This window comes from Elephantulus edwardii, unplaced genomic scaffold (assembly GCF_000299155.1).
Source record: "Elephantulus edwardii isolate Elephantulus edwardi_28Jun2011 unplaced genomic scaffold, EleEdw1.0 scaffold00270, whole genome shotgun sequence".
Lineage (NCBI taxonomy): Eukaryota > Metazoa > Chordata > Mammalia > Macroscelidea > Macroscelididae > Elephantulus > Elephantulus edwardii.
In genome coordinates this window covers 3645352-3663274 of record NW_006400020.1, presented here as the reverse complement: position 1 = coordinate 3663274, position 17923 = coordinate 3645352, and the positions used below count along the sequence as shown (strand labels likewise).

The 17923-nt window shown below is 39.6% G+C and overlaps 1 protein-coding gene across 1 annotated transcript in view; it reads right to left on the bottom strand.

Moving 5' to 3' along the window:
• Positions 1-17923, bottom strand: part of NIPAL2 (NIPA-like domain containing 2) — a 289050-nt gene that overhangs the window by 41690 nt on the left and 229437 nt on the right. The window contains exons 6-7 of the mRNA XM_006900023.1: positions 13561-13620; positions 134-255 (exon numbers count right to left, since the gene is read on the bottom strand). Of these exons, the coding sequence (XP_006900085.1) occupies positions 134-255; positions 13561-13620 (182 nt within the window). The remainder of the gene's footprint in view (positions 1-133; positions 256-13560; positions 13621-17923) is intronic.

Genomic DNA, 17923 nt, shown 5'->3' with positions numbered 1-17923 from the left:
TTGGCTTCTGTGATTCCAAAAACGTCAAATGCTGACATTTTTTCTTTTGACCAGTGTCTCTTAAGTTTAGTTGTACTGTCTCCAAGGGAAGTTGATGTAGCTTCAGAAATAGTAAAATACTTAGAATTCTTACCACGTAAATTAGGAACTTCCAGCCAACAATGTAATACTGTACTGTTCTTGCTGAGATAGCCTGCGTTATATTTGGAGCAAAATTCACCAATAAATATGTTCCTGCAAATGCCAACGTCATGCCTTTAAATAAAATGGAAAAGACAAACCATGTTAAAAGGGAACATAAGACTCTTATTAATGCAAACATTATCTATAGGTTGAGCATTGCTTGTAAAAGTGCCGAGCTAGCAATTCCTCACTCTGAAATACTTATCAAACCACCCTAAGTACCATGCATTCATCTTAAGGCATCTGCTTTAAAGGGTGATGAAAAGCAGAGAATGAATGCAGTCGGATATAACTTCTGGTTTTTATCTGTTGTTCCAGAGGAATCCTGACCTTTGCAGGGATGCTTTCTCCAAAATGGGAAAGCTGAGAGCATATGTCTATGGAGACATGGAAACACATCTAAGCTGGTTGGTTGTTCCAGAGCCACGTGGGTCACAAAGTGCACAGAAGTGACAGATGGCCTAGTCATGTAGGTCACAGAGCTCGGGGGTCACCAAGTCCATTGCCAGATGGTCTACTCTGCACTTACTCTTGGAGACTTCATACAGACTTGCATGGTTGTTACATTTCTTAAATGCTGACACGTGTGTCTCTTAGTCATTATCATGTAGCAGAAAAAACAAAGGTGAATACGGTATTTACTATAGGGTTTCACTCTAACCTAGAAAACTAGAATTCATGAGGCTTCTTGTTTTGTACTGTCCGGTCAGAACCGACTCATAGCTGAGCTCCCAAGGGATTTTCAGAGGCAGTAAATTCCATGCGAGGAGACTGCGCATCCTTCTCCCGTGGAGTAGCTGGTGGATTCAAACCACATACCTTTGGGTGACAGCACAACTCCTTACCACTGGGCCCACAAAGCTCCCTAGAGAATTCATGCTGCTGCTGTTGTTGTTGTTGATGTGTGTCGCAGAGTTGGAATCGACCCATAGCTGACCCCCCGCAGGTTGTCAGTGACAGTTAATCACATGGAAAGAGACTGTCCATCCTTCTCCTGCGAAACAGCATAGCAACTGGTGGCCTCGAACTGCATGGCTTGGGGACTGCAGTGCAGCTTCTTGTCATGAGGCAACCAGAGCTCCCTAGAGAATGTATGCCAGTTTGCTTAATAAGTCTATGTAAGGAATGTATCCCTATCATCTATTTGCTTTTTTTTTAAGTGATAGAAGAAGGGAATGTGTGTGGAAGGGGTAAGCCATGGACCAGAAAAACACTGAACACTGTTTATTTATATATAATTAGCGGCTCCCCCAAAATGATCTTTCACATAGCACACTCAGAAACATAATTCCATTTTTCATCACTGAGGAAATTTTCTGTTGTGGACGTTATACACAGCAGCACTGACTCTCAATGGAAACACTCTCACAGTATGAGAGCACCAATTTCCTATTCCTCTAAACCAACTGCTTTAGGTTTTGAACGATAGTTACTGAGAACAAATAGCGTTTGGATTTCTTAATACCAGTTAGACAAAAGTTGGATATGAAAGATGCCATAAAAGAAGCTTCCTACAGTGTAACACTTTCCTCTGCAGTATCATGTGGAGGTCACAGTTATATATATGTAATTTAAAAAGCTATTTCTAATTCAGAACTCTTCAAATGAAGAGTTTTGTTATTAAGCACTGTAATAAAAAAAGATAACAAAACTATGTACAAGAACTTGGGGAAAATCATTGGTCAGCCTTCTTTCCTTCGAGGGAGGAAGATCTTAGAGTGTTCAAAATTAGATTCTCAGCAGGAAGAGATTTTTTTTTGGTTGTGACATGACACCGTACAGACTACATCACTGGAGCTCCATCTGGGAAGGGATTTTTTTGTTTTTTTAACACTCTCTTAAAGTTAGAATGGAGAGCTCTGGTGGCACAGTGTATTATAAGCTGTGCTGCCTAGTGGAAGGTCAGCAGTTTGAATCCACCAACTGCTCCACAGGATAAAGGATATTTTTTTATTAAAAGGATAAAGCATCTGGTGGCCTAGTGGTAAGAATCTGCATTGCAATCCTGAAGGCACACAGTTTGAATCCGCCAGCTGCTCTCTGGGAGGAGGAGAATAATGGGCAATTTCTTCCCGTGCAATTGAAGCCTCTGAAAATTTGCTGAAGGCTCAACTATGGGTTCGGGCTCGATGGTACACAACAAGGTTCTCTCTTACTTTCTCTCTACTTCCTTGGTTAGATGGTAAGCAGTGCTAACTACTTACTTTCTGGCTTCTAGAGTCTGACAAAACAGTACTTGTCAACAGTTCAAACCCACCAGCTGCTCATGGAAGAAAGATGAGACAGTGAGTGCCCTCTTGCTAAGATATAAAACCTTGGAAACCCAATGGGAATCACCATGAATCAGAAGTGACTTGACAGCAATGGGTTTGATTCTTCATTTTCCCCTTTTTCTTTTTTTTTAAGAATGTGTTTGACCCAACTAAAGAGATTTTGTTCGCTTATTTTCAGTATTTAACTAATACTGCATAGGTGTCTAATACCGGACTAGGTGACTAAAACCGTCTTCATTCCTGTGACATTAACTGTCAAGAACTGACTCCATTCAAGAAAGACTGCTGGTTTTGTTAATTTCTGCAATATCTTTCCTCATCAAAGGACCTAGCTCTCTTGCTTTCTAGCAGTCACAGAAGCTGTGCTGTAATCCCAAAGGCTCACAGTTCGAGGCCACCAGCAGGAGAAGGATGGTTGATCTCCTCCCATGCAATTAGGTGCTGCTGAAAACCCGCTGGAGGGTCAGTGATGGGTTGGTTCTGACTCGATGATACACAACAACAATAGCATAAAACCATTTGGCAAACCCTCCAATTAGTGCAGTCTATTCAGATTCCTTAGGGTGATGGCCACTAAACTTTGAGGATATCCTGACTTGGGAGATCTCTATAATGTAGTGAATCAGAAGAGTTCTACACCTATGCTTAGGAAGCCTTTCATTCTTGAGGAAACTCTCAACCAAAAGTGGACAGTCTGTCTTCTCAACCAAAAGTGATGGCTGACTGGGCTCAATCTGTATTCTAAATAGTGGTCTTAAACCAAGCTGACATCCGACATAGGAGGAGGAAGGAGATTACTGTTGCTTGCTTGGCATTTTATCTGGAGAAGTCATTTATAGGTGACTTGAAGCAATCAAGTTACTGGTCTCAAGAGAGAGCTGATGAGTTTACTGTAATTTTTATTTCTATGATGATTCCAGCTGGGATTAAACCAACCAGGATCTCACAGGCTATCCAGTATTTTGATGGCTAAAGGGAGAAGAGAGCAGAAACTGCTCTACTTTTGGCTGGTGGAAAGGGAGAGAAATCTGGTACTTTTTAAAAGGAAAAAATAACCATTAAAATAATTTAAAATTATTAATCCACTAAGAGTCAGAGCGCAGTTACAATCTGTCATTGAGTTAATAATAGTTGGCGATTCCTTTCAGACACAGCTTTTGTGAGGTCATTTTTTTGAGGCTAGTGGTGAAAAGCTTCACAGCCACAGAACAACATTTGGCAATAAATTAGTTCAGCTTGTTTCCACATGGCCCCCAAATCTTCATTTGTTCCATCACAAAAAACAAACTTTCATTTGCTTGAAGCAGGGAAAAAGAAATGATTTTCCTTTGCACATTTTGACAATTTAATTTTTAGCATGTTAATATTTTAACCTTTAAAAAACACCACTGACTACTCTTTCTCCCTGTTTGGTTTTATTCCCTGTAAAGGGGTGGGGTGGGGAGGCAGGGGAACATTTTTAGTTTTAACTGGAAGAGCCAAAATTTCTCAACAGACAAAAGGCCCAAAGAAAATACATGTGATTTAACACATTACTGAGTGATACTGTGCAGACTTTTTGCCCTCAGCTTCTCTAACCATGATGAGGTTATTACAAATCCGATAATGATAGTCTTATGATATTGCTTGCTGAGGCATGAGTATAGAATAGATAACTAACCTCTCTTAATGTCTAGAACTGATTCCTTCTAACTATTGTATAAAACAGATGAGAGTCATGGTTTAGAACAAAGAAGGCAGAAGAAGAGCAAAAATGTGCAGAACAATTAGTGAAAAAAGAATAAAGCTCCAATCAACTTCAACTATTATGACTCTGACACCAGAATAATTAGATGGTGTCCCACCACCACTGCTGAAAGGAATCACAGTGGAAGATGTTGGCCAGACAAGAAGAAAATAAAGAACAAAACTTCAAAGTATAAAAGCGTTCAGGCTTTCTGGACTGTGGGAACCCCTTAGACCATGGTCTATAGTCTGCTACCATTTGACCTGCAATAAGATTCACCACTGTGGCTTCAACTTTCAGCCAAAGAACAGATGGGCCTATAAGGTGAAAAACAGCACCAGGGAGGCACTCACTCTACAGAATAGCCAAGAATACAAGGTCAAAAAAGTATCATCGGTCCAAGGGAAAAGCCCAGAAGACAGGAAGCGATGCCATTGTTGTTGGTGCCACCAAGTTGACTAAATCTCTTCAGGGCCCTATGAACAACACTGCGATCTGAACCTGGCACTATCCCACACCATCCTCCTGGCTGCTAATCTGCTTGAACTGTTGCATCGGTCCACCTCCTTTAGGGTCATCTTCTCTTTGGTCAATCTTGAACTTTCCCCATGATGCCCTTTTCCAAGGACTGGTGCCTCCTGACAACAGGCCCAAAGGATGTCAGATTAAATTTTACCATTTTTACCTCAAAGGATCACCCTGGATGTACTACTTCTCCCTAGACAGATTTATTTGTTCTTTGGTAGTCTGTGGTATATTCAATACTCTTTGCTAACATGACAATTCAAAGGACTGTTTGAATTGATACTTCCTCAGTGTTCCATATTCATTGTCCACCTTTCAGATACATAAAAAAAGAGTTGAAAATTCCATGGTTTGGATCAGGTGTGCTTTAATATTTAAACTGACATCTCTGTTCTTTAGCACTTTAAGGAAAGAGGTCCTTGGCAAGAGATTTTCCCAATGCAACACATCTTCTGATTTCCTGAATGATGTCATGATGGGTGTTGATTGTGGACCCAAGTATGAATCATTGACTATTTCAATCTTTTCTCCATCTATCATGGTGTTGTGCATTGGCGCAGTGGTGAAGACCTGTTTTCTTGAAAACAAACGAGATGCAATCCCTCCTGAAGGCTGGACCTTTGGGTCTTCTGCTGCAAGTGCTTCAAGGCTTCATCACTTTTTGTGAGCCTGTGTGTCATCTGCATAATGTAGGTTGTTGCATATTCTTCCTCCAATCCTGATGTTACATTCTTCTTCATATAGATGAGCCTCCCTAAAGATTTGCTCAGAACACAGACTGAATAATTAAAAAAACTAAACTGGCCCATTGAACAAGTATATAACTTCTCTATCAGATTTTGCCCTGCAAATGAGCTGTTTCTAAATTTAAATAAGATTCTCTGTATAGACCATTTCACATATAACCTGGTATGAGTTAATGCTTAATAAATAATAAATTTAAAACTTGAGAAATGAGTTGTTGTTGTTGTTGTTGAGTATTGTCAAGGTGAAACCAACTCTTAGCTGATCCTCCAGAGGTTTTCACAGGGAGTTAATTGAATGGAGGAGCTTGCCCATCCTTCTCCCATGGAGCAGCTGGTGGATTCAAACTGCATGTCTTTGGGAATGTAGTGCAGCTTACCACTAGGCTATCAGCACTTCCTTGAGCAATGAGTTGTTGTTATGTGCCATCGAGTTGCTTGTGACTCATAGCGACCCTATGTACAAGAGCCCTAAAACCTGTTCTATCTTGTGCCAACCCCACTGTCTCCGACACACTTAATTCCACCACCCCAATCACAGAATTGATCCACCTTATTGAGGGTCTTCCTCTTCTGTGCCATCCCTCTACTCTCCCAAACATGATGTTCCTCTCCAAGGACTGGTCCCTTCTTGCAACATGCCCTAAGTATGTCAGACAAAGCTTCACATTCCTTGACTCCAAGGAGCAGCCGAGTTTCACCCTCTCCAGGACAAATCTGTTTGTTCTCCTAGCAGCCCATGCTATATTCAACACTCTTCTCCAGCACCACAGCTCAAAGGCATCAATTCTCTTTCTATCATGCCTAGTCACTGTCCAACTCTCCAATGCATAGCACACAACTGTGAAGACTATAGCCTGGAACAGGTGCACCTTAGTCTCCAGCCTGACACTGTTGATCTTCAGTACTCTGGAGAAGTCCCTGACAGCTGACTTTCCCAATGCAATTTGTCTCTTGATTTCCTGGCTGCTGGTACCAAGAGTGTTGAGTATGGAGCCAAGCATAAGAAAACTGTTAACTATCTCAATCTCTTCACCATCCATCCTGATGCTGCCAATTGGTCCAGTGGTGAGAATCTTTGTTTTCTTGATGTTGAGCTTCAGTCCATAGTTAAGGCTGTAGTCCCTGACCCTCTGCAGCAAGCTCTTCAGGTTCTCCTCAGTTTCAGTAAGCATGGTTGCATCATCTTCATAATGCAGGTTGCCACATTCCTCCTTGTACAGCTCAGCGTCTCGGATGATCTGTTCTGCATACATATTGAAAAAGTTTGGAGACTGACTACATTCCTGGTGCACCCCCTTCCTGATTTTGAACCATGTAGTGCCTCCTTGCTCTGTTCTGACGACTGCCTCTTGGTCCAAGTATAGGTTTCTCATAAGCACAATCAAATGTTCTGGGATTCCCGTTCTTCTCAGAGTCAGCCACAGCTTATTGTGATCCACACAGTCAAAAGCCTCTGCATAGTCAATGAAGGAAAGATAGACATTCTTCTGGTATTCTTTGCTTTCTGCCAAGATCCATCTACCATTAGCTATAATATCCCTAGTGCCACGACCTCTTCTAAATCCAGCATGCACTATATAAAGAGAAAATTTTCAATATTCTTCCCATCAGGATTAATAGGTATGAAAATATTCTGTACACTGTGTAACATTGTAAAATCCCAAGTGATTGATGATAATCATATTGATTAAAAAATCCAATAAGCCCATTGTCATCAGACTTTACAGATTTCAATGAGATTTTGTATGAATTACTGTATTTTATCCTCAAAACAGCCTACTATATTTGTGAGAATACTTAAACTAGGAGGAACTGCATAGTATTTTTGGTTGGCCACACGATGGAAAACAGAAGTTGAATCTGGATTTGAACTCTTGGGAATGAATTTAATCAACATTTTTAAATGTTGAATTATTTTCTTGTTCTAGCAATACTTAGTAGATACTGGCTCTACAAAGTATGTAAACAAGTCATTGAAATAGACTGATATCTCTACTTCTTCCTTAAGTTGGACAAACAACAAGAAGATAGAAGAACTACCTTTAAATTATGGTGTTGGAAAGAATATTGAATAAACCATGGACTGCCAAAAGAACAACCATATTTGTGTCTGAGAAAGTACAACCAGAGTGTTACTTAGCAGCGAGGATTGTGAAACCTAGTCTCACAGAATCTGGGCATGTTGTCAGGAAAGGCCAGTCCTTGGGAAAAGATACCAGTCTGGGAAAGGTAAAAGGTCAGAGAAAGAAAGTAAGACCCTCAATGAGATAGACCAACATAGAGATTTCAACAATGGCAGAGATTGTGAGAACGGGGCAAGACAGGGCACTGTTATTCAGATCTGTTATTCATAGGGTCACTATGAGCCATAGTCAACTGGACAGCATTTAATAATGATAACTTCTTCCTTTTCCACAGTTATGACTTTCCTTTATCTCTTCCTTTTAGATCCACACCACCTATGGAAGCAGCAGTCAAGAAACAAAAGACATTTTGCATAGGGGACATGTACTGTCAAGGATCCCTTACAAGTGCTAAAGAACAATGATGCGAGTTTAAAGACTAAAGTGCTCCTCACTCAAGCTATGGCATTTTCAATTGCTTTGGATGCATGTGAAAGATGAATAATTAATACAGAGAAATCATGCCTCTGAATAGTAGCATGAAATTTGTGTGACAAAGAGTACTGAATACACCATGAACTTCCAAAGAACAAACACATCTGTCTTTAGAGGAGGTGCAACCAGAGTGCTCCCTAAAGGCAAGGACGCTAAGACTCAGTCTCATACATTGTGCATGTTTTCAAGAGGCATCAGTTGTTGCAGAAAGACATATCATGCTGGGGAAAGTCAAAGGCCAATGAAAGAGAAGTCCCTTAGCGAGACAAACTGATATAAGGACTGCGACCATGAGCTTGAGCATGGTAGAGAGCGTGAGAATGTCACAGGACAGGGCAAGGCTTAGATCTGCTATTCACAGAGTTGCTGTGAGTTGTAGACAACTTGACAGCACTGAAGAACAACAACACAGAAACCTTGGTGTCATAGTGCTCAATAAGCAGGTTGCTAAGCAAAAGATCAAATGTTTAAATGAATCCACTAGCTACTCTACAGGAGAAACATGGGAAATCTCCACTGGTGAAGATTTAAAACCTCAGAAACCCAATGGAGTGTCACTCTAAGTAAAAACCAACCTGCTGGCAGTGGGTTTAGGAAGTTACAGGCACCAGTTGCAGTACATAATTAAGTAGCAACTGTTTCAGAGAATACAACCTCAATATAGATTAATATGAACATTATTTCAACATTAAGAACACAGAAATCCTGATCATTGGATCAACAAGTGACTTCATGAAAGCTGGAGAAAAGATTTAAAGTGTCATCAATTTCTGAAAGAAAGAACCCTGTAAAATGAATATATGATTAGGCATTATACCTGTGACAACAGCCCAGAATAAGAGCTATATCATTGTAGAGAGAACTGAGAAGGCAGTAGGTAATTGTGCAACAATGAATAAGTATTTTTTTAAAGTGAACTAGGGCAGGAAGAAAGGAGGGTGAGGGATTAAAATATGCAACAATGAATGAATGAAAATCTAACTTCTCTGTAAATGTTCACGAAAATATCTATTAAAAGAACATTTTATTTAAAAAAATAAACTGTCATCAATTTCATCTTCTTGGATCCACAATCAACACCTTTGATTCCAGCAGTCAGGAGATTAGGAAATGTATCGCACTGGGAAAGGCTGCTGTCAGGGACCTCTCCAAAATACTGAGGAGCAATGATGCTAATTTGAAGACTAACATGCACCCGGTTCAGACCATGGCCTTTTTCAATCACGTGCTATGCTTCTGAGAGCCAGGCAATGAATAAGGATGACAAAAGAAAATTTGATGCCTTTCATGGTGTTGAATAAGAGTACAGCCATAAGAACAGCTATGTCGTGGAAAAAGTACAGCCAGAGTGCTCCTTGGAGGCAAGGATGGTGAAGCTTTGTCTCACATACTTTGGGCACATTGCTAGGAGAGGTTATTCCTTGGAAAGGGAAATCATGTTTGGAAAGGCAGAAGGTCAGCAAAAGAGAGAAAGATGGTTTGACAGTGACTGCAGTAGTGGGCTCAAGTGCACCAGAGATAATGAGGATGGCACAGGAGAGGACAGGGTTCAGGTCTATGGTTCATATGGTCATGTTGACTCAGATTTGATTTGATGGCACCTAACAACAACTGTTTCCACTATTGTAACATTTTTCATTGCTATTCCATCTGCTATTCCTTTTCTAAATCCTTGAACATTCAAATCCAGTCTAGCCTTCAGAACTAATTCAAATGCTATTTCTGTACCAAAAAATTCTTTGATCTTCTCAGATGAAGTAATCTCTCTTTTTCTAACAAGTTGTTCTCAAATAAGGGTGATTTGTATCTCCAGGGAACATATGAAAATATCTGGAGACATTTTCCATTGTCATACTGTGAGGGTATTACAGGCATCGAGTGGGCAGAGGTCAAGGCTATTGCTAAATGCCCTACAATCTACCGGGCAGCCTTCTCCCTCACATAAAGAATTGTTAGTTGCTGCTGAATCTATTCCAACTCACAGCAGTCTCATGTGTACAAAGCAGGCAGATCTGTAGAGTTCTCAAAGCTGAAATCTTTCAAAAGTGGTTCTACAGGTTCTTCCAACCTGTTCAAAGTGTGAGTTTGAACTGTTAACTTTTTGGTTGGTAACTCAGTGCTTCACCATTTGCAGCAGTCAGAGACTTCTAACAAAGAATGATCCAGTGCAAAAATTCAACAGAGCCAAGTTGAGAACTAAACTGAAAGCTTATGTTCTAAATAAACTAAACAAAAGCGTATGTTACAAACGAAAAGCTGATGGCATTATGATCCATATCATTTCTACTTTAAAAAAGAGCTAACTTATGAGTAGCTTTTGTATTTGTTGTGGACTATAAATTACATATACCACTGGCTGCCAGAAGAATGAACAAATCTGTTTTGGAAGAAGTACAGTCAAATGTTCTGGAGGGTAAGAATTCCTCTCATTTACTTCGGGTATATTATCAGGAGCAACCAGTCTGATGAGAAGGACATCATGCTTGGTTTAGAGTTAGTAGTCAACAAGTTGGACTGACAATGCCTATACCACAACGGGCTTGGATATAAGAGAGATTGTGAAAATGGCACAGGACTGGCAGCGATTCAGTCCAATGTACATGGATTAGGTCTTTAAAATTGAAACTCATTCAATGGCATCTAACAAGATATAATTTTGAAGGCAGAGACTCTATCTTAATCATCTTTTTGTCACTAATATCCAAGATCATGAGCTAATTCCTCCTTTATAGCCATATGTATCATTTCATTACCTAGCTTAGCTTAAGGTAGCTCTTAGTTTAAGAGCTTTGGTGGCCTAGGGGCAAAAAGCTGCAGTGCAATCCTGAAGGCACACAGTTCAAGGCCACAAGCTGCTCCATGGGAGAAGGATGGACAATCTCCTTTTGTCTCCTTTTGTGTGATTAATTGCTTCTGAAAATCTGCTGGCGGGTCAGCTATGGGCTGGTTCTAACCCAACAGTATACAACAACAACCTTAGCTTAACTACAAAAGATGATATGCTAGGTGAAATGTTTTAAGATTTCCTTAAGACACTAGAAAAATAATGTAGGGTCTAATTTTTAAGCCACTGGCCATTCTTATTTCTTATTTCAAATACACACACACACACACACACACACACCCCAAGTGATTTCATAAACCACAAGATATAAGAAAGAGTACAGAAAACTAATATATTTTAAAGGATACAATTCGCATTTGAATGCATTTGGAAAAGCATTTTAACCATGAAAAATTTGACAATGTTGACTAAAAACTTTGCTAAAAGAATCAAACCAAGGAGGAAAAGGAAAAGTGAAAACATTTTTAAGACACTAGGCTCAAGGGAAACATGATTAGGGAAAATAAATGCTCAACATACCAACACTGGTGTCACATTTAGAGCTCAAACATTTTTTAAAAATATAATCTCCCTGGAGGAGCATAAGCATTGTTTTATTTAAAGTGCCTGAAGTATCTGTATTCATTATCATATGTCAGCAGCCATTCAGACAGGATTTTGTCAAGGAGGAAAATATGAATCCGTATAATTCTTCTCACCAATGGTATTTCCAACAAGAGCTACAAGATATAATCAATAAATGATGGCTCTGCTATATAACAGAAATCATTCTTACCGACAGGAAGGCTACTGTTACTTTTCACAAATAGCTGCATTTCCAAATAAAATTCTGAAGAGCAACTTTCTGTTACTTTTGGAAAGCACTAAAACCAAATTAGGTAGTTAGCTGGTACATCTAATTGTGTGTGTGTGTTTTTCATTTTTAAGCAGCACTTTCATGTAACAATCTAGCAAATCAGTCCTTTGAAGTGGGCTGATCTATTAGGTAACACAGATGTTTTCATTGAATTTTATTATGCTCATAAAAATTTCATAACAATCATAAAATAATAATTTGCAGTGGCCAATAGCATGGGCTATAGTCAACATAAAAATGCAAGTATTTCATGTGAAAAAGCAGATGGAAGCTCTAAAACAGAGTAACAATCACCTCTTAATGAAATTACACCCATTTTAGTAATTTGTTCCTAGCTTTCAAATCACTTTTTTTTTTTTTTTATGGAGAACATTTTTTATTCCCCTGCTCCAACACATGGCATCCACTTCCTAAACAACATGACTTTGGAAACTCTATGAACTTTGATAAATGACAATAGTTACAGAAAGGCTTTAGGCCTTTTGATCACAGGGTCCCTATGAGTTGTGCTTGACACGCTGGCAATCAACAACAACAACAACAACTACCAACACTGCTCAAATAATTGAAGGGCAGGAACTCTGTTCTAACCACTTTTTAAAGCATTTTATCACTAATAAATAGGACAATTTGCCAATCTTTCTTTTCATTTCTTTGTATGGTCTCACTAAATAAGGTGTTTTGGTGGTGCTGCATTTAACCAAAAGGTTGATGAGTTGAACCAACCAACCAACTGCTCCTGAGGAAGATGGTTGAGGCAGCCTGTTCCTGTAATGACTTACGGACATGGAAAATGTACGGCGAAGTTCTGTTGTTTTCTACAGGACCCTGCACAATCTGAATCAAATTTATGGTTGATTTGGTTTTCATTTTGGTTTTGTCTCTTTAAATATTTTCAAGTCAATCAAATAATTTCCATGGAGTCAAACTGCCAGCTGACCTTCTATTAGGTTTCTGAAGCTGTACACTATGTTGAAGGACTACCTGTCTTTCTCCTGTGGAGCCTCTAGTGGATTCAAACCACCAAAGAGACGTGGCCTTGGAGTTTGCAGCACAAGTTTCAGGACTATACCACCAATGCTCCCTAGCAAGTACTTTAAATCAACCTAAAAAAGATGAAAAATGCTAAGTAAGTAAGGTGCTCTCTTTGTTAAATGAAAGGAACTCGTCCATAAGACCACAAACCATAGCCTCCTGTAGCCCAAGATCAGAAGAACTAAAAGGGTGTTGCACAAAATTCAAATTCACAAAAAATGACAAACATACTGGATTGACAGAGACTGGAGGAATTCCTAAGAATATCACTCTAAAGCACTCTTTTAGGATCTGAAGCCAATCCCAGACATCGTCTTCAGTCAAGTAATAGAATGGCCGATAAAATCAACTGTAACACCCAGGGAGAATGTGTTCCCTTGAACAACTAACTCTACAAGATTAAATGGGAAACATTTTCCAAAATGCAAAGATGAGAAGGCAAGGGTGGACAGGATGGAAGCGGGAAAGTTAAGGTGGAAATTATGACAGAGTCGACCAGTGTCAACTGTCATCTAAAACACGATATGTAAATCACACACCTAAAACACAATTAAATGTTTAGAAAAAGTTATCTGATAAACAAGAAAAGTTACATACAACCTCATTTTTTAATTTCTAAAATTCAGACATGAGTTACTCTTATTTCTGACATCATATAATTATCCCAAGTGAATCCATACAATGACTCCCAAGTGCTTCCATAACAACATATGAATATCAACAATATTAAAAAGACAATAAAGAATTACTTACCTAGTAAATCTGAGGCTCTCAAATTCTCTTTTAGAAAAATAACAGAAATGATGGCACTACCTAGAAAGAAAATGGCCATGAGCAATGGTTCCAACAGAAAAACATATATTATGCAACGCAGGTTGAAAGAAGTGAGCTCTTTGTATCCTATATCTCAGTAGCTGTGTCCAGAGTGAGAACCATTGCACAGCCCCAGTCATGGAAATGACCTCCCTGTCCCTTCATGGTTGAGGATCCATGGAAATCAGCCTGTTTTCCTCTGGACCTAGGACAATGGCTAGAATAGGGACTAGTATATGATGAGGGCTTAATAAAAGTCTACTAGTTGTTGTTGTAGAGTGCTGTAGAGTTGTAGATGACCCATAGCAACCCTATGAATGAAAGTCTTGAACACAAAACTTTCACCTTTTCTCCAAGTTGATAGAGTTTGCAGAGGCAAGCTATTTATTTATTTATTTATGTAATCTATTTGTTTGTTTGTTTGTTTGTTTGTGGATGCCACCCCTGCTTCCATGCCTGTTTTATTCAGGAGATTCACAAAAAACCAGGCCCTCAGGCCCAAAAGCATTTTTCAATACAAGGCCAAATCCAATCAGCTCACACCCTGTTGCGAGCAAAGCCACACTCTAGTCTCAACCCCACCAGAAAACACACCTTTGCAGAATCCAGCCATTCTCCTCATCTTCACAGCCCAGAAATAGCCCACAAGTCTACTAGGTAAAAACATTATTAAAAAGGGAAAAAAGGTAGAATGAGCTGGAAGGGACTGAAAAACATGAAGAGACAGAAAACAGAAAAAAAAAGAACAGAAAGAAGAAAGTCTTGATATTTTGTTATTATAAAAATATAGATAACACATCCACCCACTTAATGTTATGCACATGTACAATTTATTAACATCAATTATATAAAATAATGTTGTGCATCACCAATTCCATTGCCAAATGTTTCACCATCATAAACAGAAACTCCATGTTTTTCAGAAAACAACTCCTCTTTCCTCTTGCCTCCAGCAACTACTTATAAACTTTGGTCTCTGTACAGTTGCCTGTTCTAGAGAGTTCATTTGAGTCAGGCCACACAACAGATGTCTTTTTGTGACTGACTAGCTTCACTCACTATAGTGTTACCAAGGTTCAGCCATGTTGTAGCATGATAGCAGAAATACTGTTATCAACTGTATGTATTTCTAGCTGAAATTAATTTCCCAGCCTGTCCTCATAAAATTCCTCCTATTGTCAATTCTACCTCCATACATTACTAACACAAGAGTTCTGAGGTTCTTCATTCTCCTCGTTCCTTCACATTACGCATCCAGTTGGCTACTGGCTCAGTGAAGTCTCTGTGCCACTGTATCCAAGTCCACCCTTTTCTTGTTTCACTTACATTGGCACTGACCCCCTCTGGTAGCTTCATCTCTGAGTTAGACCTTTCTTCACACGACCACCAGAACAATCTTTATAAAATGTAAATCTGAGGCTAATTCTTGACTTTAAAAATTATCTAGTGGCTAGAAGCTGAACTGCAATCCCAGAGGTGTGTGGTTCAAATCCACCAGACGCTCTGCTGGAGAAGGAGGGACAATTTCCTCCTGTACCAGTCAGATTTGATTTGATGGTACACACACACAAAATAATAAAATAAAATAAAAATATTTTAAAAAATCATCCAGTGGCATCCTGTTCCCTACAGGACAAAAGCCAAGTTTCTAAGCATGACAATCAAAGACTACCCTTGACTGCACCTGCCACTTGTTCACTGTGTTTGTTTTTATCTCTTTTTATATTTTACACTTCACTTTTAGTAAAATAACCACAATTACCCTTAAGGATTCCCCTTAAGGCATATGTTGATACCTCTGCAACTCTGCCTCCATTCTTCTAGCCAACCATGGACTGACTCAGCATCCCCTCTGGATTCTCTGAGACTGAGTTGGCTACTCCATTATTATGTCACGTCTGCTCTCTATATCATCATACCCAAGACTTGCTCCCATTACTCATCTCAGTTTGCGTGGTGATGGCTTTTGTATTGCTAAGAGGCTGGAAACTATGTCACAGGTATTTAAAATACTCATAGGGTCATCCATAGTGGACAAACTCTCATGGAGATTTCTGACTAAAATGAGGAAGAAAGGCCTGGTGATCTACTTACAAAAGGCAGTCAGTGAAAAAAAAATCCTATGGATTACAATGAGTTAGATGGCTAACCAAAATGCCAGCAGTCTGATTTCACCAGTCACTCCATGGACAAAGCCAAAGGTAATCTCCTTCCCTTGAGACATAGAGCCTTGGAAACTCAATAGAGGGCCACTATGAGTTGAAATCAACTTGAGGGATATGTGTTTGGTTTTATTTGGTGCACTGTAAGAAGACTGTGCAGCTCTGAGGTTGGGAGGCACCGAGAACACACAATGGCTCCACAATAGGCTCTGGTAAAGAATGTGAAGGTGGCATGGGACTGGGAAACATTGCTTTCTGTTGTACATGAACTTTTCTCGAGTCAGAGCTGACTTGGTGGCAATCAACTCCAATAATAAACATAATAAAATCTCCAAGATTTGGGCCAAGACTATTAGTTGTTGTTGTTGTTTGGTGCCGTAGAGTCGTAGACGACTCATAGAGACCCTATGAACGAATGGCCTGAGCACTGTTTGTACATAGAGTTTCCAGAGGCAAGCCATTTTGGAAGTGGATGCCGCTCCTGCTTCCAGGCTTGTTTTAGTCGGGAAGCTCCAGCCAACACTATCCACCATGGGTACCTATTACCATGATTGGCACATCACTGTCACAGTGTTCAGCATCACAGCAACACTATTTAGGATAACCAATTTAACATATTGGTGCATTACATTAGGTAAAGCAAGACTTTCTTATCATCAACTGCATTTCTAATTAGATAAGGAAGGTTGCTGAGAGAGACATTTCAGCAATTAATGGTAGGAGACATGTTCCTCCTAATGTACGCAGAATGCATTCCAGGATAATTCTTCCTTATCACAAGACTGTAACGCTTATGTGGAATAAGGGATATTAGAGCTTCTGCTGTTGTTAGATGCCGTCAAGTTGAGTACAACTCATAGCAACCCTATGAACAATAGATCTGAACCACATCCTATCCTGTGCCATCCTGATACACTAGAGCTCACTGCAGCAGTCACAGTGTCAATCCACCTGGTAAAGAGTCTTCCTCTCCTTCGCTGATTTTCCACTCACCTTTCCAAGAATCATTTCCCTCTCCAAGGAATAGTCTCTCCTAGGAACATGCCTGAAGTATGTGAGGCGAGGCCTCATCATCTTTGCCTTCAAAGAGCACTCTGGTTGCATGCTCTCCAAAACATATTTGTTTGTTCTTCTAGCAGTTCATGGGATGTTGATTGCCTTAGTTCTCAAACTGACATCATTACTCCTCAATAATTTGGAAAGGTCCCTAACTGCAGACTTTCCCAGTGCAATGTGTCTTCTTGTTTTCTATCTGCTAATATCAAGTTTTTAATTGTAGATCCAAGTTAGATTAAATTACTGAGAGTTTCAATCTCTTCTTCATCCATTAGATCCAGTGGTCCAGTGGTAAGAATGTTTTGTTTTCTTGATATTCTTGGCATTGAGATATAATCCATATTGAAAGCTGCATTCCTTGATCTTCTGCAACAAGTGCTTCAAGTCCTCCTCACTTTTAGAGCTAGAAGGAGATATCAATCTCCTACAAGTGTTGTCACTGGGAAGCTGAGGTTCACAGAGTTATTTTTGTATTAATGACAAGACTCATCTAAGGTCCACTTATGTTACAGTTGAGTTGGAAGCAATACTCATACCTTCTTCCCAGTTGAGGGCTTGTTCTGGCATGCTACACTCCATACTCTCCCTTGAAGTAAGAAAAGACATCTCTTTCCCACTCTGCTTGTTGTTAAACTGTTAAACACAGTTTCATAAATAATTTTACTTTCAGAGGAAGAGAAAAAAGAGTGTTAAGAAGAAGATAATTTCACTGCAAGATACAAAAAAGATATGATTGGTAACAATAAGCTCTGTGTATCAGATTATATCAATGGCTACTAGGCTAGGAGCTGATTGTGGAACAGACCACCAACTACTCATATGCAAGTTCAAGCTGAAGCTGAGGAAAATTAAACCAAAGCCACAGAAGCCAAAATATGACTTTGAGTTCATACCACCTGAATTTCAGAATCACCTCAGGAACAGGTCAGGTTTGAGGCCTTGAACACTAATGAGCAAGGACTGGATGAGTTGTGGGAGGATGTCAAATGTATCATCCAGGAAGAGTGCAAATGGTCATTACAAAGACAGAAGAGGAAGAAAGACCAAAATGGATGTCAGAAGAAACTCTGAAGATTGCACTGGAG